The sequence below is a fragment of the Hylobates moloch genome, unplaced genomic scaffold (genome assembly GCF_009828535.3).
Source record: "Hylobates moloch isolate HMO894 unplaced genomic scaffold, HMol_V3 SCAFFOLD_9, whole genome shotgun sequence".
Classification (NCBI taxonomy): domain Eukaryota; kingdom Metazoa; phylum Chordata; class Mammalia; order Primates; family Hylobatidae; genus Hylobates; species Hylobates moloch.
In genome coordinates, this window is record NW_026652284.1 from 335,745 (window position 1) to 362,882 (window position 27,138).

The 27,138-nt window shown below is 44.6% G+C and overlaps 1 protein-coding gene across 1 annotated transcript in view; it reads right to left on the reverse strand.

Moving 5' to 3' along the window:
• Positions 1-9,166: 9,166 nt before the first annotated feature.
• The window catches only part of NIPA1 (NIPA magnesium transporter 1), a 37,350-nt gene continuing 19,378 nt past the window's right edge, over positions 9,167-27,138 (reverse strand). The window contains exons 3-5 of the mRNA XM_032758536.2: positions 26,244-26,334; positions 18,172-18,332; positions 9,167-15,227 (exon numbers count right to left, since the gene is read on the reverse strand). Coding sequence (XP_032614427.1) covers positions 14,716-15,227; positions 18,172-18,332; positions 26,244-26,334 — 764 coding nt within the window. The 3' untranslated portion in view covers positions 9,167-14,715. The remainder of the gene's footprint in view (positions 15,228-18,171; positions 18,333-26,243; positions 26,335-27,138) is intronic.

Consider the following 27,138-nt stretch of genomic DNA (forward strand, 5'->3'; position numbering starts at 1 on the left):
GAAACCGCATCTCTACTAAAAATACAAAAATTAGTTGGGCGTGTTGGTGCGCGCCTGTAATCTCAGCTACTCCAGAGGCTGAGGCAGGGGAATCGCTTGAACCCGGGAGGCGGAGGCTGCAGTGAGCCGAGATCAGCCACTGCACTCCAGCCTGGGCGACAGAGCGAGACTCCGTCTCAAAAATAAATAAATAAATAAAATAAAATAAAATGAGGATTCCCAGGGGCAGTCACAGTGTGAAGCTGCATTTAATTGGTGTCCCCGGGCGATGCCATAGGGGAACGGTGCTCCAAAGAGGGCAAGAGGCGGGGGAAAGGGTCGGTCCAAAACTGAGGGCGGGACGGGGCGGAGCCGAAATAGCTGTGGTAGTTCGACCACCTCTGGACCCTTCCTTATTGACCGGGTCCCGGAATAGATGCGAGGTTGAGGTTTGGTGAAAGCCTGCCTCGAGACACTGAGAACAGATTGATTGAATGATTAATTGATTGATTGATTTCGAGACAGAGTCTCGCTCTGTCGCCAGACTGGAGTGCAGTGGCACGATCTCGGCTCACTGCAAACTCTGCCTCCCCGGTTCAAGGGATTCTCCTGCCTCAGCCTCCCGAATAGCTGGGACTGTGGGCTCGCGCCACCACACCCGGCTAATTTTTTTTTTTTTTTTTTTTTTTTTTTTTTTTTTTTTGAGACGGAGTCTTGCTTGTCACCCAGGCTGGAGCGCAGTGACATGATCTCGGCTTACTGCAACCTCTGCATCCTTGGTTCAATGAAGCCATTCTCCTGCCTCAGCCTCCCCAGTAGCTGGGATTACAGGTGCGCACCACCACGCCCAGCTAATTTTTGTATTTTTATTGGAGACGGGGGTTTCACCATGTTGGCCAGGCTGGTTTCGAACTCCTGACCTCGTGATCCGCCTGCCTTGGCCTCCCAAAGTGCTGGGATTACAGGCGTGAGCCACCGCACCCGGCCAATTTTTGCATTTTTGGTAGAGACAGGGTTTCACCATGTTGGCCATGATGGTCTCGATCTCTTGACCTCGTGATTCACCCGCCTCAGCGTCCCAAAGCGCAGATTTATTTTTCATGAGATGTATAGGAAACCAACTGTTAGGCTATCCTGCCTTGGCTCCTCCTGGAAAGGAGAAATTCCTTGGGATCCGCCAACGTGGTTTCTGCAGAAGTAGTCAAAGACAGAGCTCATTTGTAAGAAGCAAAGAGTAGCCAGCTAGATTGAGACCTCCTAGTAAATCAATGATTCCTTGGTTGCAGGTGTAGAGTCCCTTAGGAATGTTGTTCCAGGTTGTGGCTAGACACAAAAACACTATTATAGGAAATTCAAATCATGTGGGGTGAGGATCTTTATAAAATGAATTATGCGCTTATTGAAACAAAACACCAAATTATCATTTGTCCTTTTCAGGCTCTAATCCTATTGGACTGTTGTGTTCTAGACTGTATACACAGCCCCTGGCCACTCTGGTTTTGGTCTAGGTCACTATGCAGCTTCTAATTTTAAAGCTTTCAATCTGCCACGAACCTAGCAATCATCTTAAAACTGACTCAGGGCCGGGCGCAATGGCTCACGCTTGTAATCCCAGCACTTTGGGAGGCTGAGGCGGGCGGATCACGATGTCAGGAGATCGAGACCATGGTGAAACCCCGTCTCTACTAAAAATACAAAAAATTAGCCGGGCGTGGTGGCAGGCGCCTGTAGTCCCAGCTACTCGGAGAGGCTGAGGCAGGAGAATGGCATGAACGCGGGAGGCAGAGCTTGCAGTGAGCCGAGATTGCGCCACTGCACTCCAGCCTGGGCGACAGAGCGAGACTCCGTCTCAAAAAAAAAAAAAAAAAACTGACTCAGGGGACTTATTACTTGCATCTTAGAAGTGGCTTAGAGGATCTATTACTTTCTTTGGTCTCAGCCATGTTTTGGCTAGATGACACTGTCAGATAAGGAATTCCATTGAATATTGAAAGATGGTTGACAAGTTGGTCTCAGGTGATATGGTAGATTGATGAAACATGGCTCCAATTTCCCACACATTTCGCAGTGACTTTGCAGCTCCACTCTATTTCCTGAATCTGTACTGGCCTTGGGCTTTGGCCAAGAACATGTGGCAGTTCCAGCCTAAATTATGATGCCTGGACTAGCCTACTGGAGGAGGGGACCACGTGGGGCAGGGCAAGCAGCAAAGCCACCCAGGTAAATGCTGGCTGACCAGCATTGAGACCAGCCACTGAGCCAAGGTGGGGCAAGTCAGCAAAACTGCCCCATTAACCCATAAACACATGAGGAACAATAAATTACTATTGTCTTAGCCACTTATTTTGGGGTAGATTGGTATGTAGCAATAACTAACTGATACAGATGCCAACAAATACCTCTAGGACAGACGTCCCCAACCCCCTGGGCAGCAGACCAGTATGGGGCCGTGGCCTGTTAGGAACTGGGCCACAGCAGGAAGTGAAAGGCAGGCAAGCAAGTGAAGCTTCATCTGTGTTTACAGTCACTCCCCATTGTTCACATTGCAGCCAGAGCTCCTCCTCCCATCAGCTTCCTCCTCAGATCAGTGGAAGCATTAGATTCTCATAGGAGTGTGAACCCTATTGTGAACTGTGCATGTGAGGGATCTAGGTTGCACGCTCCTTATAAGAATCTAAATAATGCCTGATGATCTGAGGTGGGACACTTTCATCCCGAAAACATCCTCTGTGCCCCCCTCTGCCCCAACGTCTGTGGAAAAATTGTCTTCTACAAAACCAGTCCTTGGTACCAAAAGGGTTGGGAACTGCTGCTCTAGGAGGCAGATGAGTAATACAGTAGTGGTTTGTTCATATGAACAGGAATACTTAGGTGTCGATATGTTAATTTAACCTAACGAATGAATTTGCTTGTCACTCCTTTCTGCCAGCTGGAGCTCCGCCTCATCTAATCAGCTTTCTGTCATTATCTGGACCTCCCACCAGACACCTCCTCCCACACTGCACAGTGCATTGTCTTTATAAGTGTATATATACCTTGCTAATATGCTGCAGACTTCTTACATGCCCACATCACTTCTCCAGCCCATGATGTTGTACATCTTGTATACTCTGAGTGTTCAAGCAGTTGTCATGAGATATTTTTAAAGTTTTAAAACTCTAACTCCTTCTCATACACTACTGGTGGAATTGTAAAATGGGACAATTTCCTTGGAAAATTGGTTGACAGTTTCTTTTTTTTTTTTTTTTGAGACGGAGTCTCGCTCTGTCGCCCAGGCTGGAGTGCAGTGGCGCAATCTCGGCTCACTGCAAGCTCCGCCTCCCGGGTTCATGCCATTCTCCTGCCTCAGCCTCTCCGAGTAGCTGGGACTACAGGCGCCCACCACCACGCCCAGCTAATTTTTTTGTATTTTTAGTAGAGACGGGGTTTCACCGTGGTCTCGATCTCGTGACCTCGTAATCCACCCGCCTCGGCCTCCCAAAGTGCTGGGATTACAAGCGTGAGCCACCGCGTCCGGCCGACAGTTTCTTAAAAAGTTAAACATACACCAACCAAATGACCTGGCAGTTCTACTCCTGAGTATTTACTCAACAGAAATGTATCCATAAAAATACTTGCAGGCCGGGCACAGTGGCTCACACCTGTAATCCCAGCACTTTGGGAGGCCGAGACGGGTGGATCACAAGGTCAGGAGATCGAGACCATCCCAGCTAACACGGTGAAACCCCGTCTTTACTAAAAATACAAAAATTAGCCGGGCCTGGTGGCAGGCGCCTGTAGTATCAGTTACTCGGGAGGCTGAGACAGGAGAATGGCGGGAACCCAGGAGGCGGAGCTTGCAGTGAGCTGAGATCGCACCATTGCACTCCAGTCTGGGGGACAAGAGCAAAACTCCTAAAAAAAAAAGCCTCAAAAAAAAAAAAGGTGGGGGAATGAACTACTGATACATGCCTTAACATAGCTGAGTCTCAAAATAATTATGTAAGTGAAACAAGCAGACCAAAAAACAGTGTGTACTCAACGATCACATTTATATAAAAGCCTAGGAAATGGAAGCCCATGTATAGTGACAGAAAGCAGATAAATGGGTCCCTAGGAGTAGAGGAGGCAAGGAGGGTGAAGGGATTGCAGTGGGTCAAAAAGAAACTTTGGTGTGATGGGGATGTTCAGTGTTTTGTTTATGGCAATGTTTTCATCATAAGACACTTGTCAAAACTTACCAAATCACACATTTTATATATGTGCAGTTTATTATATGTCAATTATACCCCAATAAAGCTGTTGAAATCTTGTCATTGTTACAGAAGCACAGAAGCAAGAAGTCTGGCCTGTGCTTCTGTAACAATGACAAGACTTCAACAGCTTTAAAACAGTATTTTTAAAAATCATGTATTAGGAAATCAAATAGTTTTCTTATGTATAAATTGTTCCCAAATTACTCTTGTATGTTTTGGTTTTGTTACAACAGAAGCATCAAAACAGCAAAGCAGATGATCATTTTTTCTTTACCTCAACCCCCTATCACTAGTTAAAATTGCCCTTTGTCCTTCCAAAATGAAGTGGCATTCCCTGTTGTGGGAAGTCAGGGACCCCAAATGGAGGGACTGAATGAAGCCATGGCAGAAAAACATGGATTGTGAAGATTTCATGGGCATTTATTAGTTCCCCAAATTAATACTTTTATAATTTCTTACACCTGTCTTTACTGCATTTTCTAAACATAAATTGTGAAGATTTCATGGACACTTATCACTTCCCCAATCAATACCCTTGTGATTTCCTATGCCTGTCTTTATTTTAATCTCTTAATCGTGTCATCTCGTAAGCCAAGGAGGATGTATGTCGCCTCAGGACCATGTGATAATTGCGCTAACTGCACAAATTGTAGAGCATGTGTGTTTGAACAATATGAAATCTGGGCACCTTGAAAAAAGAGCAGGATAACTGCAATTGTTCAGGGAATAAGAGAGATAACCTTAAACTCTGACCACAGGTGAGCTGGGCAGAACAGAACCATATTTCTCTTCTTTCAAAAGCAAATGGGAGAAATATTGCTGAATTCTTTTTCTCAGCAAGGAACATCCCTGGGAAAGAGAATACGCACCTGGGGGTGGGTCTCTGAACTGGACCCCTGGGTATGGCCGTCCTTTATGGTCTGTAGACTGCAGGGTGAAATAGACCCCAGTCTCCCATAGTGCTCACAGGCTTATTAGGAAGAAGAAATTCCTGCCTAATAAATTTTGGCTGGGCTGGAGGTGCAGGGGGTGCAGGGCAGGCCCGAGCAGCTCGGTGTCCCGCAGACTTAGCCGCTGCTCCCACCACGGTGCCGCCTGCTGGAACGGAAGCTCTTTCCTTTTTGTATAGGTTGAAGTTTTGTTTTCTTAATAAAATTGCAAACCTCAAAAAAAAAAATTTTTGGTCAGACCGGTTGCTCTTAAAACCCTGTCTCCTGATATGATGTTATCAGTCACAATGGTGCCTGAAACTTCATTAGCAATTTTAATTTCACCTCGTCCTATGGTCCTGTGATCTCACCCTGCCTCTATTTGCCTTGTGATATTCTATTACCTTGTAAAGTACTTGATGTTTGTGACCCACACCTATTTGCACACTCCCTCCCTTTTTGAAAATCCCTAATAATAACTTGCTGGTTTTGTGGCTTGGGGGCATCACGGAACCCACTGACATGTGATGTCTCCCCCGGGTGCCCAGCTTTAAAATTTCTCTCTTTTGGACTCTGTCCCTTTATTTCTCAAAGCAGCCAATGCTTAGGGAAAATAGAAAAGAACCTACGTGACTATCAGGGCAGGTTCCCTGATAATTCCCCACCATTTTAATGCATTTCTATTATATGAATACTTTTCAATTAATATTATTTAGTTTATTCAAGGCCATCGATGACCTACAAATGTAGTAGGGCACTTTCCAAAACATTTGTTGGGAGTGAGCAGGGAGAAACTTTCTGAAAAATATAGGAATAACTCAAGGTGAATTGAGGTAGAACAGTAGGATAGTGATTAAAAGCCAGGAGTTGGCTTTTATGAACTGCCTCACTTGGTAAAATGGTAAGTGGATGTGGTAAGCAGAATGCCCAAAGATATCCACATCCTCACCTTGAAACTTGTGACTGTGCCACCTTACATGGCAAAAGGGGCTCTGCAGAGGCAACTAAGGATCTTGAGAGAGGGAGCTGACCCTGGATTGTCCATGTGGGCCCAAAGCAGTCATGAAGATCCTTCCAAGAGGGTGACAGGAGTGTCAGAATCAGAGAGTAAGCTATGATGATGGATGAGTGATGAGAGTGGTGACATTGCTGGCTTCAAAGATGGAGGAAGGAGCCATGAGGCAAGATACAAAGGCAGCCTCTAGAAACCGAAAGAGCAGGGATGAGACTCTTCCCAGGAGCTTCCAGAGGGACGTAATCCTGTCTGCACCTTGATTTTAGCCCAGCAAAGCTTATGTGGAACTTCTAACCTCCAGAATTGTAAGATGATACGCGTGTGTTGTTTTAAGCTACAAGGTATGTAACTTGTGAAGAGCCGTAAGAAAAAACTAACACAGTAAGTATGCCAAATTAAGGGAAGGAGAAGATGCTGGGATCCCCCGAATGTCTGTCAAAAATAAAACAGATTCAGTGTTATAGATAAGCAACCTGGTCTGACCTTCTCTCCACCCGCTGGTCCATCATCTCAGTGATTTTCACAGACTCGTTGTGTTTGTTACTTGGTCAGTACCACCGCTGTCCTGCTCGCCACCATCCAGTTCCACTCCTCTTTCTCATGCGCTCGGCTGGAATGAATCCTGTCCTCTTTGGACTGGTAATAGAGAGGTACCTAGATCTTTGATCTTTTTCTTTTTTTTTTAAGACAGAGTTTCGCTCTTGTTGCCCAGGCTGGAGTGCAAAGGCGCGATCTCAGCTCACCGCAACCTCCGCCTCCCAGGTTCAAGCAATTCTCCTGCCTCAGCCTCCAGAATAGCTGGGATTACAGACATGCACCAACGTGCTCTGCTAATTATGTATTTTTAGTAGAGACGGGGGTTTCTCCATGTTGGTCAGACTGGTCTCGAACCCCTGACCTCAGGTAATCCGCCTGCCTCGGCCTCCCAAAGTGCCAGGATTACAGGCGTGAGCCACCGTGCCTGGCCACAGAGGTACCTAGATCTTTTATATCTGTTTCTTGTCTGTGTCTCACCTCTCCAACTAAAAACCTTTTTAAAACTATCATGTGAGGTTCAAACTAATGGTGAACAAGTAAGTGTGACTAATACTACAACAAACGTGCTGACGATGTCAAAATGAACGGTCATCAGCTGGATGGGATGGATGTAACTAAGCAACACAGAAATTCTAGGACAAGTCCCTTGCAGGGAAGGCTTGGCTAGCAGCTAGCACAAACTACTCTATAGTAGTAACCAACCAATGCAAGCTTTTGTTCAATGACAGCAGAATTTGGCATTAATACACTTCACAGCCCCGAAAACCTATCTGGAGTTATCCATAGATGCATTTGGTGATTTCATAAAATGTTTGTTCTTGACTTCTGTATAAGTATACTTTGATCAAAATGTGAATAATTAAATCTTTTGGGATAGACACTAAGAAAAAAATCTTACTCATTTTTTCTCATTTGATAAAATAACTTATAAGACACCAGTCTGAGCAACATAACTAGACCTTGTCTCTGCAAAAAAATTTAAAAATTACCCAGGTGTGGAGGCACAGGCCTGTAGTCCTAGCTACTACGGAGGCTGACACAGGAGGGTCGCTTGAGCCTAGCAGTTCGAGGCTGCAGTGAGCTATGACTGTTAAGAGAGTGAGACCTTTTCTCTCAAAAAAAAAAAAAAAAAAAAAAACCAAAACAAAGAAAATTATAGGACACTAAAGAAGATTAGCAACAAGATTTCTAATGATGCTTGAAGTATGAAAATGTGTTCTGTCTCATTTTCTACAGGCTAAAAATGTAAAATGATGTTACACGACTCAAAAACATGTCAAAGGTACTAACATATTAAAATAGAGCTGGTTTTATTTAATACTATCACTTCATTGGATCAAGAGATAGTCACAGGATAGGGAATTTCTGCATACATCATGGATTTGCTCCCTAAGGTAGATGAACAGGTAGATTTTCTTTTTCTCCAAGACGGAGTTTCACTCTTGTCGTCCAGGCTGGAGTGCAGTGGCACAATCTCGGCTCGCTGCAACCTCCACCTCCTGGGTTTAAGTGATTCTCCTGCCTCAGCCTCCAGAGTACCTGGGATTACAGGCATACACCACCACGCCCAGATAATTTTTGTATTTTTAGTAGAGACGGGGTTTCACCATGTTGGCCAGGCTGGTCTGGAATTCCTGACCTCGTGACCTGCCTGCCTTGGCCTCCCAAAGTGCTGGGATTACAGGCATGAGCCACCGCACCGGGCCTTTTTTGTTTTGTTTTGTTTTGTTTTTGAGATGAAGTTTTGCTCTTGTTGCCCAGGCTGGAGTGCAATGGTGTGATCTCGGCTCACTGCAACCTCTGCCTCTCGGGTTCAAGTGATTCTCCTGCCTCGGCCTCCTGAGTAGCTGTGATTACAGGCATGCGCCACCACCCCTGGCTAATTTTGTATTTTTAGCAGAGACAGGGTTTCTCCATGTTGGTCAGGCTATTCTCAAACTCCCGACCTCAGGTGATCCGCCCACCTCAGCCTCCCAAAGCGCTGGGATTACAGGCGTGAGCCACCACACCTGGCCCACAGGTAGACATTTTCTACATGGTTACAGAGATCTAGAGGCTAGTCATTTTTCTTTTTTTTTGAGATGGAGTCTTGCTCTGTTGTCCAGGCTGGAGTGCACTGTTGTGATCTCGGTCACTGCAACCTCTACCTCCCAAGTTCAAGTGATTCTCCTGCTTCACCCTGCTGAGTAGCTGGGACTGCAGGTGTGCACCACAACGCCTGTCTAATTTTTGTATTTTTTAGTAGAGATGGGGTTTTACCATGTTGACCAGGCTAGTCTCAAATACTCCTGGCCTCAAGTGTTCCACCCGCCTCGGCCCCCTAAAGTGCTGTGATTACAGGCATGAGCCACTGCACCCAGCCTAGGCTACTCATTTCTAAAAAGAGAATAGGAAAAATGTGAGGAACTGGGATGATCTGGAACCTGAGACTACATGAGCATTTCAAGTAAAGGGAAAAACAAATCAACAAATGTTCAGCTAGAAATAAGTTATTTTATTTTAAAACACATACAGATTAATAAATGTTACTGGAAAACTTAATAGCCTTTTTATTTACATGAGGCAATAACAACATGCTATGACTACATCTATGAAGCAAAATATAAGCAGGTCTTAGCCACTGACACGTGTCTATGTGTGCTAATTGGAAGCTCCCCAATACACGTCTATGACAAAACTTTTACACAACCAATCAACATTTGACATTTTTTACATCTTCTTCCTCTCTTTCATGATTATATTCCATTTTCAAGAAAATAAGTTATCCTTTGAAAAGGCAAAACACTCAAGCCACTGAAAAACAGTATCTAAATTTCTGTAAAGTGCAAAAGTACTAAGGTGGGGGCAATTATTATATTCTGGCAAATATTCTGAACTTTTCAACATGACCCTTTGGCACTAGTGGTTTGGGAGCCCTGACATTCGCCTGGTGTCAGTTCAGCATCAGGGTTGAGCTGCTTGGAAGCAGGAAGTTCAGCGTCATTTATTACAAATCCAGTGCAACAGAATCCAAGTGTTTCACAGGCCATTAAATCTTTTTCAGAATACAGACCTCAGCCGAATGTCAGGAGCCCATCACACACCATCAGAAGGTGATCTTTCTGTGCGGCTTTCTTAAGTCCCTGTTTAATTTCCATATTTTACAATAGAACATATAAAACCCTTTCTTTTAAAACAAAAAAAGGAAAACTAAAGCTTCATGGAATCATGCAAACTTTACACCCAGCACTTCCTTTGCTTTCTCAGCGCATGAGGCTGTGTGTTCTACAGCATGGTCCTGAGGAGACTCCATGTCCCGTGCAAGCAGAGTTTCCACTGTGCCACTCCCAGGCACTTCTGAACACGGTGCTCTCATCTCAGGCCACCAGAACACTGCTGAAAGTGCCGGTGTTCTAGAAACAATTTGAAGAACCATCCCACCCCTTTAGAGGTAGAAAAACTGAGGCACAGAAAGGTTAAGAGACTCACCGATGTTTGCACGATTTAGGGAAAAACAGAGAAAAGAAGAAAAACATCCTCCTCCCTGGCTCATGCTCTGGGCCCTGGATTCTGCTTTTTAAATGCTTTTGGGTACATGTGAAATAGATGTTTATTTACATGATCCTTGTTCTACTGAATATCAACTTTTTACTAGACAACATATTTTTATGTAACAAAGTTACATTTTCTTAAAATATAATTACGTTGTTGCACGTGAGGAATGTGAATGAAACAAATGAGTCGTGGTAGTGGGCCAAATTCTCACTGCTGTTCCTGTAATTCTGAACCTTTTCAAGTATACAATGGAGGTATAAGAATCTGGCCAGATGTGAAACATCACCTATAAGCTAAAGGACAGACCCTTAAAATTCATCACCAGTACAACTGTGAGGTGGAAATGAGGAATACAAAAAATTGAGGTATTTCATATGATAAACTGTCTTGTGGTGTGACTGCTGTACAAATTGGTCTTTTCTTTCCAACTCACATTAACAGAATCTACCTATGAACATGAGTAAAACCTATGAAAAATGAACACGGATATGTCCTCGGGAGGAAGGTCACTGTTAAGGAGTCAATGATACATTTTTGGTCCCTGAGAAGGCAAAACACCAAGACTCCATCCAATCCCGCCTGATGGGTGAACAACGCCCTTGGTGTCAGACACCATGAAAAGGACAACTTCAGAACACGGAAGCTAATCCATGCCGTCGGGAACAGACCTTACACTGAAATGTTCTCTTTCTAGTTTCCTGCTTGGTGGCAGGAAGCCTAAGTCAGGATTGAGCAGGCGTCAGGTCGGAGCAGTGCGATGGGAGGGGCTCTGGGAACCACCGGAGCACTCTCTCCCCTCTTCTGGGTTAGCTGAGCAGCTTGAAAAAAAGGAAACCCCGACCAGACAGAAGGGCAGCAGCCTGTGCCCATCACACCTGTTTCCACGCACCAGGTGTCTGTGCACGCCTGGGAGACACTGCATCTCCAAAGTCTAGAGCTGGCCCCTAGAAGTTGAGCACAACATTTACAAAGAGCTGAGTCATCTAGGAAGAAGGAATATAAGACGACTGCACAAGTGAACAGTGCTCACTTCTACCAGAAAACAGATGTGAAATCCAAAGAAGAACAAACACCAACATATTACCGCTGGGATGAACTTCTGGAAAGACAACTGGGTGTGGTAAATTGGCTTGAAGAGCAGGAATTGAAAGAATATTCCTTATTGCTGAACAAAGAGCTGCGAAGTATATTTCACTAACATTCTGGTAGGAAAAGATCTCAATGAGAGCTGAGCAAGGCCACCAGAATACCGGACTCTTCCCCAAAGTCCCCAGCATGGGCAGGGCCTCACTCCATGTGGCACTGGAAGGACTTCCCTCCCCAGCACCTTCTCCACAGAGATGGCATGGTCCTGCCAGCCGGGAAGACGCTCCAGGGGGACTTTGTGGTGCCGGGTTAGAGTTAGAATCCTTAATTGGACCTGATCAATGAGCAGAACAGGAAGCAATCTTTTCAAATGCAAATATTCAGAAGAGAAAACAAGGCATTGCCCAAGAAGAGGAAACGGCCTATTTAATTATCTATCAAGAGGAAATCGGCATAATGTGATCAAAACCTTTGATTTTAGAGGATGCTTGAAAACAAGTATACAGTAAGCATCTTTTTTTTCAAAGAATAGTATGATAATGAAAATATTTCAAGTACACGTACTTTTGGAAAGACCACTAAGAGATCTATCCATGTTCTAGGCCCTCCCCCAAAGTTCTCACTTTGGGGCTTTTGTTTTCATTTTCAAATGAATGATGACAACATAAATTTTTTAAATAAATACTATTAAATCGGAAGTTATATGCTCTATATTAAATTTGAAAATTAGACTGTTCAACCACTGGTCACGTCATTTATTTTGAAGCTAGTGTCACGTGCTTGAAAAACAATGGATGATATGAACTTGGTTTCACTGGAAGAAAAGCTATGTATCCTAGTGAAGTATCTGCTGAACAGAGGTAAACCTGAAAGATTCTAACTGTCCCAGGATCAGTCACCTTCAAGGGTAGAAGAGCTATTAATACGTTTGAGATTTTGTTCTACTCTAAGAATATTATAGAGAAGATCATTGGGTATCACCTCTCAGTATCAATGGTGTAATTGTGGATTAAAATATACTAAGGTACACCAAGAGCTGCCTTTAAACTAAATTTCCCATGAAAGCTGTAGCAACACAAACATGATCATTTTCATGTGACACATGAACTTTCTCATTACACTTGGTAGCCACATGTATTCTTTGAATATCTCACATCCCTTACCTAGGAAACTATTTTTATGCCTAAAAGTATATTGATACTGCTACATTACGTTTTCAGAAAGCTCAGTTCAGTAAGTTAAGGCCTGCATTCCTAAAAGCACTGATGATAAAAAAACAAAACCTGCAAGAGCCAATAAAAAGAGTAATGGACTTTGAGCATTTGTTAACCATCCATTAAGAGAGGATTTAAATTTTTTTTTAAATAATGTTGTTGCTGCTCTCAGTTCACAAATCACTGACAACCCATGATCATCACATACACTTTTACTTCATAAAGGTATTTTTCTCTCTATATTAAACTAGTCTCGTTTTATTTAGCCTCTTCACTCAACACTTTAGGAAGCTATTCCTTGCGACTTTAGAAATGTTCTTTTTGCCTACAAAAACACATTTTTTTCTTACTGAGGAACTTTAATTGGGCACTATTCAATTTTATGTTCTACTTCACCTAATCTGCTTTACCCAACTCCATCTTTCAACTTGGCATAGTTCCCTGCTGAGATAAAACACTGGCCATGAAGTACATGATACCGTGGTGAAATATGTGCATCACTTCATGCTTTGCTCCCATTTGGAACACATGGATGGGAACACTATAGACAGAGAATGACCTCTTTGATTCAAATACTGGCATAATTAATGGCTCTTTTGCATTTAAGACACATAATGAGAGGTTAGCTGAGGAACTCTAGGACGCTCTGCTATTGCAAACAACAAGGAGATGGCTACATTCATTGGCTTTTTGTTAGAAAATCTTTTGAAAACTGTGTGTTACAATTTGTAGAAGCTAGCCTAATCTCAATTGTGTGCTTTAACTTGTTCCTGTATGACAGGGTACTCGATATATGAGCTATTGAACAGGTACTCTCCCACTTAGCCTTATTATCAAGTTACCTAATTTATTTCTTCTGAATGGCCATAAATGCTTGCTGATAAAGAATGTGGATATATTTGATACTGGATCCCAGGTACACAGATTGAATACAAATAAAATAATACCTCATGCTACTTAAATCAACTGTCTTTAATTGGACAATAATCACATGTTAAACGGGTCAGTTTGCTCTAGTGTGTCTTTAGTCTTGACTATCTTCCAGTGAATATACAGTCATGAACCACGTAACCATGTTTCTGTCAAAGACACACCACTTACATGACGGTGGTCCCATAAGATTATAATACCACAGTTTTACTGTACCTTCCCCATGTTTGGAAACACAAATACTCACCACTGTGTTACAATTGCCTGCGATATTCAGTGCAGTCACATGCTGTACGGGTGTGTGGCCCAGGAGCAACAGGCTGTACCATCTGGCCTGGGTGGGTCATAGGTGTCCCATCTAGGTTTGTGTAAGTGCACTCCACGATATTCACACAATAAAGTCACCTTACAATGCATTTCTCAGAATGTTTCCCTATCATTAAGTGACATGTGACTGTATTATTTCTAACTGCCTTATACAGTTGTAACTTGAATATTGAAATATTAAAGCATACTCGAGGAAGTTGCATTATTCTAATCTAAGAACATATACACAATAAGAGTTAAATTAATAATTCAAGTGATAAAGGCACTGAAATTGATTTGAGCTATTGAAAAGTCATCCTGCCAGTGGAACACTACCTCATGTTCATTAACTCTTCTCTCTCTCTCTATTTACTATTAAAATGTCTTGGGTGGGGGTGGGGGTCGAAGAGTCAACTTGTCAGAGGATTAAAAACAATTTAATGTATATGCCTCTTATTTGGATGACATACTTGAATGTTATACATGCTTAATGCAAACTAACACAACTACAGACACATTCACTGTACAGTGCCAGAGTTCAAGACAACAATCTCTCATTTCCAAAGTAATCTAAGTAAAAATATCTCTGCTATCCTGTAACAACTAACCAGAAAGAGCCCATCTTTTTCTGTTTAAATAATGTTAAAATGTTTTAAAAGAAGAGAATATTCATGAAAGCTTCCAGGTTAATGGAAATGAAACTGAGATTCGTCTCATCAGAGAGAGATGGTGCCACGCAACCGTTGGGCACCTTCGGGCTGCAGAGGGCTGGCTGGGCCTCTGCTCTGGTGCTGAGCCACGCTCCCCACTGTCCACCACTGTTACTATCCAGTCCATTCTAACACCATGATCGAGGATCTCTTCTACCTCACATCCAATTAGGGCCAGAAACCACCTCCAATGCCTGTTCCTCGAACCATCCAAGCTCCTGTTGCAATCTAGTCTGTTTTCTAGTCTGTTTTCACATTAGATTTGTTCATCTCCCCAAGGTTGAAATTGAACTCTTTGAACACCTGTATAAGGACAATCCCCACAGAGACGGTCGTGAATCCACAGGCCATGCCCAAGAAGTCCACCAGACCCACGTTGCTCCACTCCCGGAAGAGGATGGCTGAAGCCAGCAGGACCAGCGTGGTAAACACCACGTAGTAGATGGCCCCAAACACCGAGGAGTCGAAGCACTCCAGCGCCTTGTTGATGTACCTGAACTGGACAATGATGCTGCAGCCGAGCACGGCCAGGAGCACCAGGCACAGGCAGAGGGCTCTCTGACTGGACGGGTTGTTATGCAAGATGTCTTGGGCCGCCAGCCCGATGCCCTTGGTGGAAGGCACGGTGAAACTGCCCAGCAAGGAGCAGATACTGATGTAGACCATGATGTTGGTGGGCCCATGGGCTGGCGCGATCCAGAAGATGAGCAGCAGCAGCATGAGCAGCACGATGCACAGGTAGCCCACAAACACTGGAACACAGACAGCAGTCACCCAGAGCCGCCGCCTAGCAGCCGCAACCCAGGCGGTGGACTGGGGCGGCACCCAGGCCTCCACCCGCCACCCACCTCTACTGCGGCACAGCCCTGGGGGGCGTGCAGGCTCTGGCTTGAATTTACCAGACCCACTGATTTCATTCCACAAAATTACTCCCATCATTTTCACTGTTAAAACATTTACAGCCGGGTTAGCCAGACGCGGTGGCTCACGCCTGTAATCCCAACACTCTGGGGGGCCAAGGCGGGTGGTTCATGAGCTCAGGAGTTCAAAACCAGCCTGGCTAAGATGGTGAAACCCCGTCTCTACTAAAAGTACAAAAATTACAGCGTGCCTGTAATCCCAGCTACTCAGGAGGCTGAGGCAGGAGAATCACTTGAACCTAGCGGGTAGAGGTTGCAGTGAGCCGAGATCGCACCACTGCACTCCAGCCTGGGTGAAAGAGCAAGACTGCATCTCAAAAAAAAAAAAAAAACAAAAACATTTACAGCCGGGCACAGTGGCTCACACCTGTAATCCCAGCACTTTGGGAGGCCAAGGTGGGCGGATCAGGAGGAGGTCAGGAGATCGAGACCATCCTGGCTAACTCGGTGAAACCCTGTTCTCTACTAAAAATACAAAAAATTAGCCGGGCGTGGTGGCATGCACCAGTAATCCCAGCTACTCAGGAGGCTGAGGCAGGAGAATCCCTTGAACCGAACCCGGGAGGCAGCGGTTGCAGTGAGCCGAGATCACACCACTGCACTCCAGCCTGGGAGACAGAGCAACAGTCCGTCTCAAAAAAAAAAACCATGTTCAGGGTGCTTTATCAGAACCTTTTTTTTTTTTTTTTTTTTTTTTGAAATCTGTCTGTCAGGCTGGATCAGTTTTTTTTTGTTTTGTTTTGTTTTTTTGAGACGGAGTTTTGCTCTTTGTTGCCCAGGCTGGAGTGCAATAGCGCAATCTCTGCTCACTGGAACCTCCGCCTCCCAGGTTCAGGCGATTCTCCTGCCTCAGCCTCCTGAGTAGCTGGGAATACAAAAGCGCCTGCCACCGCGCCTGGCTATTAGAGACAGGGTTTGGCCATGTTGGCCAGGCTGGTCTTGAACTCCTGATCTTAGGTGATCTGCCATCCTCGGCCTCCCAAAGTGTTGGGATTACAGACGTGAGCCACTGCGCCCGGCCTAGAACCATTCTCTTAACAATACAAGTGAATGGAGATGCTCCGAGGTTTTAAAAAAGCACCTGGGAATCCAGGGGGCAGGGGTAAGGCAGGGGACAGGAGGGAGGACTTTAAGCTGTGGGGGTGTTTGCAATGGGTTTTGCAATGATTGGGGGCTGCATCCAGTGGGCAGAGGCATGTGCAGACAGCAACCCCCATCCCCATCAAAAATCATCCCATTCTCGTCACAACTTCTGAATGTCTCCTTGGACTTGTAACTGAAAAATATGCCTATAATAATCAGAGCCTAGAAACTATTTTATGTATGAAACAAAGAAATTTTTGCATGGATTTAATATACGCTGAATTTTTCAGACATGTCACTTCCATGTAAATTGAGGGAGGATTGTTCTTTCTTTGATCAAAACTTCATTAAGAGTTATGCTCCATCTGAGGGTCATTTTGTTGATGGCAAGACCTCAAGTGTCCAAGTCAATAACATTACACCCCCACGTCAGTCTATAGCTACAGCTACCAGATTCTCAACCACTCCTCACAAGGTGTGGTGTTGGCCAGCTTCAATAGGTCTTCTCTTGTAGTGGGACCTGAGCATTTACATAATGAAATGGATGTTTTGCTTTAAAGTATTGTCCTGGTATTTCTCCTTTATATTACAGTTAGGGCATTAAATTGATGGTTTGAAATTGTGTGTATAAGGAGGTTGTGTTTTCCGTGAAATCCATTCCAACATCACAAATGGACCTGAGAGGGCTGGGAACTGCTGGCTATGCAAACCAGGAAGTGTGGACATACAAACCAGCGAGTGTGGACATGAAAACCAGCAAACTGATGTGGAGGCAGTTTTGTGCTGGCATCTGTCTAAACTTGTTGGTAAGCAACACAGGGTGGTCTACTTAAAGTGAAATCTATACTTTAAGTCTGTTGTAATCATACAGATAGTAGTTTTTAATGCATTTATCAAAAAAAAAGGATGGGCACGGTGGCTCAGCCTGTAATCCCAGCACTTTGGAAGGGCGAGGTGGGTGGATCACGAGGTCAGGAGATCAAGACCATCCTGGCTAACATGATGAAACCCCGTCTCTACTAAAAATACAAAAAAAATTAGCTGGGCGTGGTGGCAGGCGCCTGTAGTCCCCGGCTACTCAGGAGGCTGAGGCAGGAGAATGGCAGAGCTTGAAGTGAGCCGAGATCACGCCACTGCACTCCAGCCTGGGTGACAGAGCGAGACTCCATCTCAAAAAAAAAAAAAAAAAAAGAAAAGAAATTATGTCAAAAGATATATAAACAGGGCTATATGAGGAATCTAAACTTAAGAGATGCCAGGCCTTTGTTCTCACAGAGCTTCATGCTGGAGGGAGCTTAGTGCTGAGGTGGAGATAGAGCGGGCAGGGCACACCAGGAAAGTTATGTGGGGAGGGGTGGGTGGCAGTCAGACTTGGGAGGGTGGCCCAAGGGGAGCCACTGTGGGAAGGGAAAGCACCCATGCACAAGGCCCCAGAAGAGAACCCGAAGGAATACCAGGTCACGGAGGCTCCCCCTAGGGCCTGAGGATCAGGAGGGAGGGTGAGGGCAGAGGGCTAGCCTGCGAGCACAGCCCACTGATGCACGTGCCCAGAGAACACAGATCTACAGTAACAGATCAGGGTGGACACATGGTTCCTCTGCCCTGCCAGGAAGCATTCACTTTGAAGACGTGGTTAAAAAAGTTGGGACTCCTAGTGTAAACTTTCTTGGCAGTGCTGCTAGAAAGGAATTACCTGGATTGGTCAGCTTCTCCTCCAGCTCAGCTTGAGTTGTCACACTCTCAGACTTTGGGGAGTGGATAATCAGCACGACAGACCCTGCACAGCTTAGCAGGCACCCCAACTTGCCCAAGATGTTGAGCTTTTCCTTCAGGAGATAGGAAGCTAAAATGGACCTTTATTGAAAAAAGAGAAATCATTAAAGTTTAAACCAAACTACCTTACCTTTCTTCTAACAGCAGATATTTTATCTAGAAAAACCATTTTCTTTTTCTTCTTTTTTTCCCTTTAAGAGACCACCTCCCACTCTGTTGCCCAGGCTGGAGTGCAGTGGTGCAGTCACAGCTCACCACAAGCTTGAACTCCTGGGCTCAAGTGATCCTCCTACCTCAGCCGCTGGAGTAGCTGGGAGTACAGGTGCATGCCACCACACCCAGCTAATTTTCTAAAAATTTTGTGTAGAGACTGGGTCTCACTCGACTGCCCAGGCAAGTCTCAAACTCCTGGGCTCAAATGATCCTCTTGCCTTGGCCTCCCAAAGTGCTGGAATGATAGGTGTGAGCTGCCATGCCTGGCCAGAATTTTCACACCAATTCCATGTATAACTACTACGTAATGATACACATAACTTACACCACTATATTACTATGTCAGCACATATAAAATATACCAGAGTATAAAAAGTTTTATGACTGACCAAAAATAAAAGTAATGTTTCCTTACTTATAAAAGGAACCAATAAAAAATACTAGTTATTTATGCTACATGGAAAAGTAGAGTACAAAAACTGTCAAAATAATTATAAGTAATGCATGATAAAAACAAAATAAATTAAGTGAAAAATGCACAAACAAAAGAAAAAATAAAAATGCTAATAGTAATTGCAGCATAGTAGAAGTAGTATGGGTGGTTATTTCCTCTAATACTAAAAACTTTTAAAAAGTGGTCACATTATTAATGCAAAAAAATGTATTCTTCAAAAACATCTATAATCTCCAGGCTTCTAATGTGTTTCTTCTCTTATTTCCCTGTGTAATTATCAGTTTACAATCTGAATTGGAACACCTTGCCCTCAGTAAGTCACAGGACTGGTCATTCTCACTTTACTCATGTCTGTGCTGAAGACGATCAGAAAACAGGAACGTCCGGGAGGAGGGCATACCAGGCTCAGGTATGGACCGGATTACTTCCTTTAATACCTATTTTAAAGATAAGGAAACTTGAGCCTCAGAAAGGGTCAGCATTGAACCTAAGGCCACAAAGCTAACAAGAGATACAAACATGGTCATGACACACCCACAGGTCCTAAACGGCCTACTTTTCCCTTGTACCACTTCGTGTCCTTGTCCCTAGACAGCCTGTTCTTAAGAAGCTCCCAACGGTGTCGCTGGGGAAATAAGCAACATCACTGAAAGAAACAACAAAAGACATGAATACACGACTAGATATTAAATAGAGAAGCTCCACCGAGTAGCTGCCCGGAAAAGGAGAAACCAGAAACGCAGGGGGCTCACAGGGCAAAAAGTGGGCCTAGAACTGGCCTCGGACAACGGGTGGACTATGCCAAGTGGGAAAGGGTTGCTATGCACGAAAGTGGACAGTGTGAGCCACGAGGCCAAATCATCTCTTATTCCATTGTGGAATACCAGAGGACAGTGCCATCTTCATTCATTCATTCATTCATTATTATTCAGACAGTCTCACTCTGTGACCCAGGCTGGAGTGCAGTGGCGCGATCTCGACTCACTGCAACCTCTGCCTCCCAGGTTCAAGCGATTCTCCTGCCTCAGCCTCCCGAGTAGCTGGGATTACAGGTGCCCACCACCACGCCCAGGAGGATTTTTGTATTTTTAGTAAAGACGGGGTTTCACCATGTTGGCCAGGCTGGTCTCAAACTCCTGACTCGAAGTGATTCACCTGCCTCGCCTCCCAAAGTGCTGGGATTATAGGCATGAGCCACTGTGCCTGGCCGACAGTGCCATTTTTAAATTGGGTTATCTGACTTTTTACTGATGCATTGTAAGAGTTTCTGTTTTGTTTTCTTTTGTTGAGACAGAGTTTCCCTCTTGTTGCCCAGGCTGGAGTGCAATGGTGCAATCTCGGCTCAATGGAACCTCCACCTCCTGAGGTCAAACAATTCTCCTGCCTCAGCCTCCCAAGTAGCTGGGATTACAGGCATGTGCCACCACACCAGGCTAATTTTTTGTATTTAGTAGAGACGGGGTTTCACCATGTTGGCCAGGCTGGTCTCGAACTCCTGATCTCATGATCCACCCGCCTCGGCCTCCCAAAGTGCTGGGATTACAGGCATGAGCCACCACACCCGGCAAGAGTTTTTTTTGTTTTTTTTTTTTTTTTTTTTTTTTTTTTTTTTTTGGTGTTTGGTTTGTTCGCCCCGGCGTGGTGGGGGTGGCCCACAGCACGGGTTTTTTTTTTTTTTTTTTTTTTTTTTTTTTTTTTTTTTTTTTTTTTAGTCGGAGTCTGGCTGTGTCGCCCAGGCTGGAGTGCAGTGGCGCAATCTCAGCTCACTGCAAGCTCTGCCTCCCGGGTTCACGCCATTCTCCTGCCTCAGCCTCTCCGAGTAGCTGGGACTACAGGCACCTGCCACCACGCCCGGCTAATTTTTTGTATTTCTTTTATTAGAGATGGGGTCTCACTGTATTAGCCAGGATGGTCTCAATCTCCTGACCTCGTGATCCGCCCACCTCAGCCTCCCAAGGTGCTGGGATTACAGGCATCAGCCACTGTGCCCGGCCGTAATTTTTTTTTTTTTTTTGAGACAGAGTTTTGCTCTTGTTGCCCAGGCTGGAGTGCAATGGCCCGATCTCGGCTCACTGCAACCTCTGCCTCCTGGGTTCAAGCGAGTCTCCTGCCTCAGCCTCCCGAGTGGCTGGGATTACAGGCATGCGCCACCACGCTTGGCTAATTTTGCATTTTTATGAGAGGTGGGGTTTCACCACGTTGGTCAGGCTGATCTCGAACTCCTTACCTCAGGTGATCCACCCACTTCAGCCTCCCAAAGTGCTGGGATTACAGGCCTGAGCCACCACGCCAAGCAGATGTAATTTTTTTTTTTTTTTTGAAACAGAATCTCACTCTGTTTGCCCAGGCTGGAGTGCAGTGGCACAATCTCGGTTCACTGTAACCTCTACCTCCTGGGTTTAAGCGATTCTCCTGCCTCAGCCTCCCGAGTAGCTGGGACTACAGGCATGTGCCACCACGCCTGGTTGATTTTTTTGTATTTTTGTAGAGACGAGGTTTCACCATGTTGGCCAGGCTGGTCTCGAACTCCTGACCTCAGGTGATCTTCCCGTCTCGGCCTCCCAGAGTGCTGGGATTACAGGAATGAGCCACTGCGCCCGGCCTCAGATGAAATTTTTATATATTGATCTTGTGTCCATCAACCTTGCTAAACTTATTAGTTCTAATAATTTCTTAGTGATTCTTTAAGACTCTCTATATAAGATCAGGTCCTCTGCTGGGTGTGGTGGCTCATGCCTGTAATCCCAGCACTTTGGGAGGCCAAGGTGGGTGGATCACCTAATGTCAGGAGTTCAAGACTAACCTAGCCAACATGGCAAAACCCCATCTCTACTAAAAATACAAAAATTAGCCGGGCATGGTGGTGGGCACCTATAATCCAAGCTCCTCGGGAGGCTGAGGCAGGAGAATCACTTGAACCCAGGAGGCAGAGGTTGCAGTGAGCCGACAGCACACCACTGCACTCCAGCCTGGGTGATGGAGTGAGACTCCATCTAAAAAAAAAAAAAAAAAAAAGGCTGGGTGCAGTGGCTCACACCTGTAATCCCAGCACTTTGGGAGGCCGAGGCGGGCAGATCACAAGGTCAGGAGATCAAGACCATCCTGGCTAACATGGTAAAACCCCATCTCTACTAAAAATACAAAAATTAGTTGGGCATGGTGGCACATGCCTGTAGTCCCAGCTACTCGGGAGGCTGAGGAAGGAGAATCACTGGAACCCGGGAGGTAGAGGTTGCAGTGAGCCAAGATCACGCAACTGAACTCTAGCCTGGCGACAGAGCGAGACTGTGTCTCAAAAAAAAAAAAAAAAAAAAAATCAGGTCTTCTGCCAATAAAGGCAATTAACTTCTTCCTTTCCTTTCCAATATGGATGCCTTTTAATTTGTTTGCTTGCCTAATTGCTGTGGCTATAATATCTAGTACAATGATGAATAGATGAGGTGAAAGTAGACAGCTTGTTTTCTTCCTGATCTTAAGGGGAAAACATCAACTCTTGTGCCATTAAGTATGATGCTAGCTGGGGTACTTTCACAGAGGCCCTTTGTCAGTTTAGGAAGTTATTTTCTATTCCTAGCAAACTGAGAGTTTTCATCATAAAAGAGGATTGAATTGTACTACATAATTTTTGTGTGTCTTTTGAGATGATCACATGGTGATTATTCTATTGCTGTGGTATATTACACTAATTTATTTTCAATGCTAAATCTACTTTGCATTCCTGGGATAAATCCCACTTGTATAATCCTTTTTATATATTGCTGGATCCAACTGGTTAGTATTTTGTTCAAAATTTCTCCATCTATATTCATAAGAGAATTCGTTCATAGTTTTTTTTTTTAATGAGCTTTATCTTTTCTTTATCTTTTTTTTTTTTTGGGGGGGGGCAGAGTTTTACTCTGTCACCCAGGCTGGAGCAGTGGTTCAATCTCAATTCACTGCAATCTCTGCCTCTCAGCTTCAAGCAATTCTTGTGTCTCAGCTACCCAAGTAGCTGGGATTACAGGTGTGTGCCACCACACCTGGATAATTTTTGTATTTTTAGTAGAGACAGGGTTTTGCCATGCTGGCCAGGCTGGTCTCCCTGGGTTCAAATGATCCACCTGCCTTGGCCTCCCAAAGTGCTGGGATTACAAGCATGAATCACACTGCGCCTGGCCTAGATCTTGTACTAGAAGAAAAATAATGGTATAAAAGATAATGACATAAAATAATGGCATAACAGGTCAATTGTCAAAATTGGAACATGGAGGCTGATTCGATACATGTATCATAACAAGGTGAAATTTATCAAAATTGATCATTGTACTGTGGTTATTTGGAGAGAATCTGAATATCTCTAGTCTTAGAAAATACTAATTGATGTGTTCAGGGGTAACGAATCATAACTTATGCTAAAATTGATTTTTTTAAAAAAACAGGAAAAAAAATCACATCACATTCACATAGAACAGTGCTTCTTGACCAAGGGTGGTTTGCCCCGCAGGGGACATCTTCCAATGTCTGGAGACATTTTGGGGAGGTTGAGTGCTACTGGCATCTGGGAGGTGAAGGCCAGGATGCTGCTAAACACCTTACAATGCACAGAATGGCTCCCTCAACAAAGAGTTATCTGGCTTCAAGCATCAACAGTGCTGAGACTGAGATACCCAAATACAGAGAAAGTGTATGATGAGGCAAGTGGGTAAGATGTTAGCAGCAGGTGTGTCTGGGTAAGGGGAGATGGGTATTGCTTTGGTTATACTTAATCCTGTTTCCTTTCTGTAATTTGAAAATATTTCCCAAAAGTTTTTTAAACCTCTTTCTAAACACAGCATGTTCAGATGATTACTTTATCATACATTACACTATTACAGAAAGAAGTGAGCCTATTTGGGGGCTCTCTATTCTATTCACTGCTACACTGACTTATTTTTCCAGCACCACATTCTTTTCATTTCTGTTTCTATGTAATTCCAGCAACCCCATCCCATTATCAAGAACAGAACTGCTTTTAAAATATACATACATATTGGCTGGGCACAGTGGCTCCGGCCTGTAATCCCAGCACTCTGGGAGGACGGCGGGTGGATCACGAGGTCAGATCGAGACCATCCCGGCCAACATGGTCAAACCCCGTCTCTACTAAAAATACAAAAAAAATTAGCCGGGCGTGGTGGCAGGCGCCTGTAGTCCCAGCTACTTGGGAGGCTGAGGCAGGAGAATGGTGTGAACCCAGGAGGTGAAGCTTGCAGTGAGCCGAGATCGTGCCACTGCACTCCAGCCTGGGCGACAGAGCCAGACTCCGTCTCAAAACAAAAAAAAAACAAAAAAAAAACCATATATACATACATATATGCACACTTTGATAATCATCTTTGATTGTTTTTTTCCAAATTAATTTTAGTTTTATTCTGTTTAAAAGAAAAGGTCTTACTGGGATTCCGAGCTGAAGACAGGCTTTTTATCCAGAACACCATCTGACATGGTTCCTACAGTGAATAACACCTCCTGCAGATGTGGAGCAGTGAACATTTCTGGTGAAGTGACTTAATCATCAAAGTGCATTGAGAACAGTTCTAAGGAAATTAACTGAGCAAAACATTTTAGTATATGTGCATTCAATGTGCCATGTGCCAAGATCACCGGGTCAGGTTGTTTATCTGCCCGATTATCTTTCAGGAGGACGGGTCGCAGAAGCTAGAGGAGTGTTTCCCTAAGTGAGAATACTCTTGCCCTCCCAGCGTCTCAGAGCCATCCAAAACACAAAGGGACGTGAAGCCACACATGATAGCAGTGCATGTGTTCACGAGAAAAATGTGCCACACACACATTCTCAAGGCGTCACATGTGAAAAACATGGTATTTAGGTCACAGAACCTTAATGCCTACGTGACTCTAAGGTGTAAACTTCAATACATCCATCACGGACACATTTCTCTGCAAGGATTTGGGCAACTGCCTGGAATACAGCAGAAAACCAATGTATCCATGAGTTAGAAACTTGGATTTTATTTCTCTTCTACCCTATTTCTATTTATAATGATTTCTTCAAAGACAAGTCAGAATATAAATAGGTTCACACGAGGATATATGTTATTTAATAAGTATCTCATAAATCATTTTCGCAGTAAGTAAATAGAGAGTCCAGCTGCAATGTTTGACGGCTTGCAGCCCTCAAGTTCCCATTCCCCCCCTTTCCCCTTTGCCCCATAACTAGGCAACCTGATAAGAAGCCTACTCACGTGTATCAATTAAAAAAGACGATTTAAAATGGAGAAATAAAATTTAAAAAATTAATAATAAAAAATGAAATTAAAATTTAAAAAGAAGCCTATGCACACACAGATTCCGTAGAGTCCTCAGTCCCTGGAGTCCTCGGTCCCTTGGCATGGGCAAAAACCTCACTCCATGCCAGCCCGGCCTAAGCATGCAAACCACCCCCAGCCCACCCCACCACCTAACTACAATAAAAATCCAAAGGTCCCCCTCACTCATCTCACTCAGAACCAAACCCGGGACCTTCTTCTCCTAAGAAAATCCACGTGCTGTTGACTGCATCAGTCATAAATCCTATTTCACATCCGTCGGTGCCATGTGTTATTCATCCCACCCTCTGTAATTTCCTGGGCTGAGGTGGGGGCTGTCCGGCATCCAGCGAGGAATGCTAAGCACCCCAATAAAACACCAACTGAGTCATTTTGCTTAATGAGTTCTCAGAATAACTTGCCAAGGTGTCAGAAGACTCTGTAGTCTCTAAGATGTACTCCAGGACGACGACCGAGAGAATGAGAGCATCAGATTCACTGATAGGCAGGAAGAATGAGTTAGAGTTTCAAATATACTAAATATCTAAGAAAAGGGTTAATACTACCCAGAACTATATTTGAAGGGATAAAATTAAACGATATAGAGTAGAATACTGAAGATCTATCTTCTCTCTCTTTTTTAAGGCAGAGTCTCACTCTGTCTCCCAGGCTGGAGTGCTGTGGTGCCATCTCAACTCACTGCAACCTCCGCCCCCCAGGTTCAAGCAATTCTTGTACCTCACCCTCCCGAGCAGCTGGGACTACAGGTGGTCGCCACCACGCCCGGCTAATTTTTTGTATTTTTAGTAGAGACAGGGTTTCACCATGTTGGCCAGGCTGGTCTTGAACTCCTGACCTCAAATAATTCACCCTCCTTGGCCTCCCAAAGTGCTGGGATTACAGGAGTGAGCCACCATGCCCGGCCTGAAGATCTATCTTCTATTACAACTTTGCTCTTATTATTTTAACGGAAACATCTAAAATGAAAAGTTGTTATATCTACACTACACATTAAATACCAAACACAATCTTGGCTCTCACCCGAATGGTACTCCAAGGGCGCCCAGGGGAGTTACCAGGACCGTGGGGACCGCCGTGTAAGCCAGGAAGTTTCCAATCTGGCCAACAGCCACTGTCAGGAAAATCACAAGGATACCACTTGCAATTATAGAGCTCTCTTCCAGCACTGATCAGAGTTGAATTATGCAAGGCTCTGCCCTGAAAGGGCTACTGCATTCCTGTTACTTGTGAAGAATCACATCTGGGGTGTCATCTGCATATTTAAGGGGTCAGCGGTCAGGACCCACACCTTCACTGGTCCCATCAGTCGGGTGAGTAGGTTCAGCCCTCCATGGAAATGCCGAACCTAACCAGCAGTGACTGAAATGGGCATGGCACTGGGCATATCTCCGCTCTCTTAACACATCCTTGTTCTCACACAAATCAGGCAGAATTTCCTGTGCACCCTCTAGTGGCCTGGGACCTACTCTGGCATAGGCAGCTGGCCACAGTGACAGGCCACTGGCACAGCAAGAGGATACAGTACTGCCGCACAAGACTGCAGCAGGGACATCACCCAGACAGAGCTTAAAGAGGAGCTCTTCAAGGAACAGAATTGGTATTGCCACGTAATGTCGTATTAAAAGACAAATGTGACAAACAAAGTACGTGATGTTTCTTTTTTTTCTTTAGAGACAGAGTCTCGCTCTGTCACCCAGGCTGGAGTGCACTGGCGTGATCTTGGCTCACTGCAGCCTCCACCTCCCAGGCTCAAGCAATCCTCCCACCTCAGCCTCCAAATAGCTTTGAAAACAGGTACATACCACCATGCCCAGGTAATTTTTGTTTTTGTACAGACAGGGTTTTGCCATGTTTCCCAGGCTGGTCTCGAACTCCTGGGCTCAAACAATCCACCTGTCTCAGCCTCCCAAAGTGC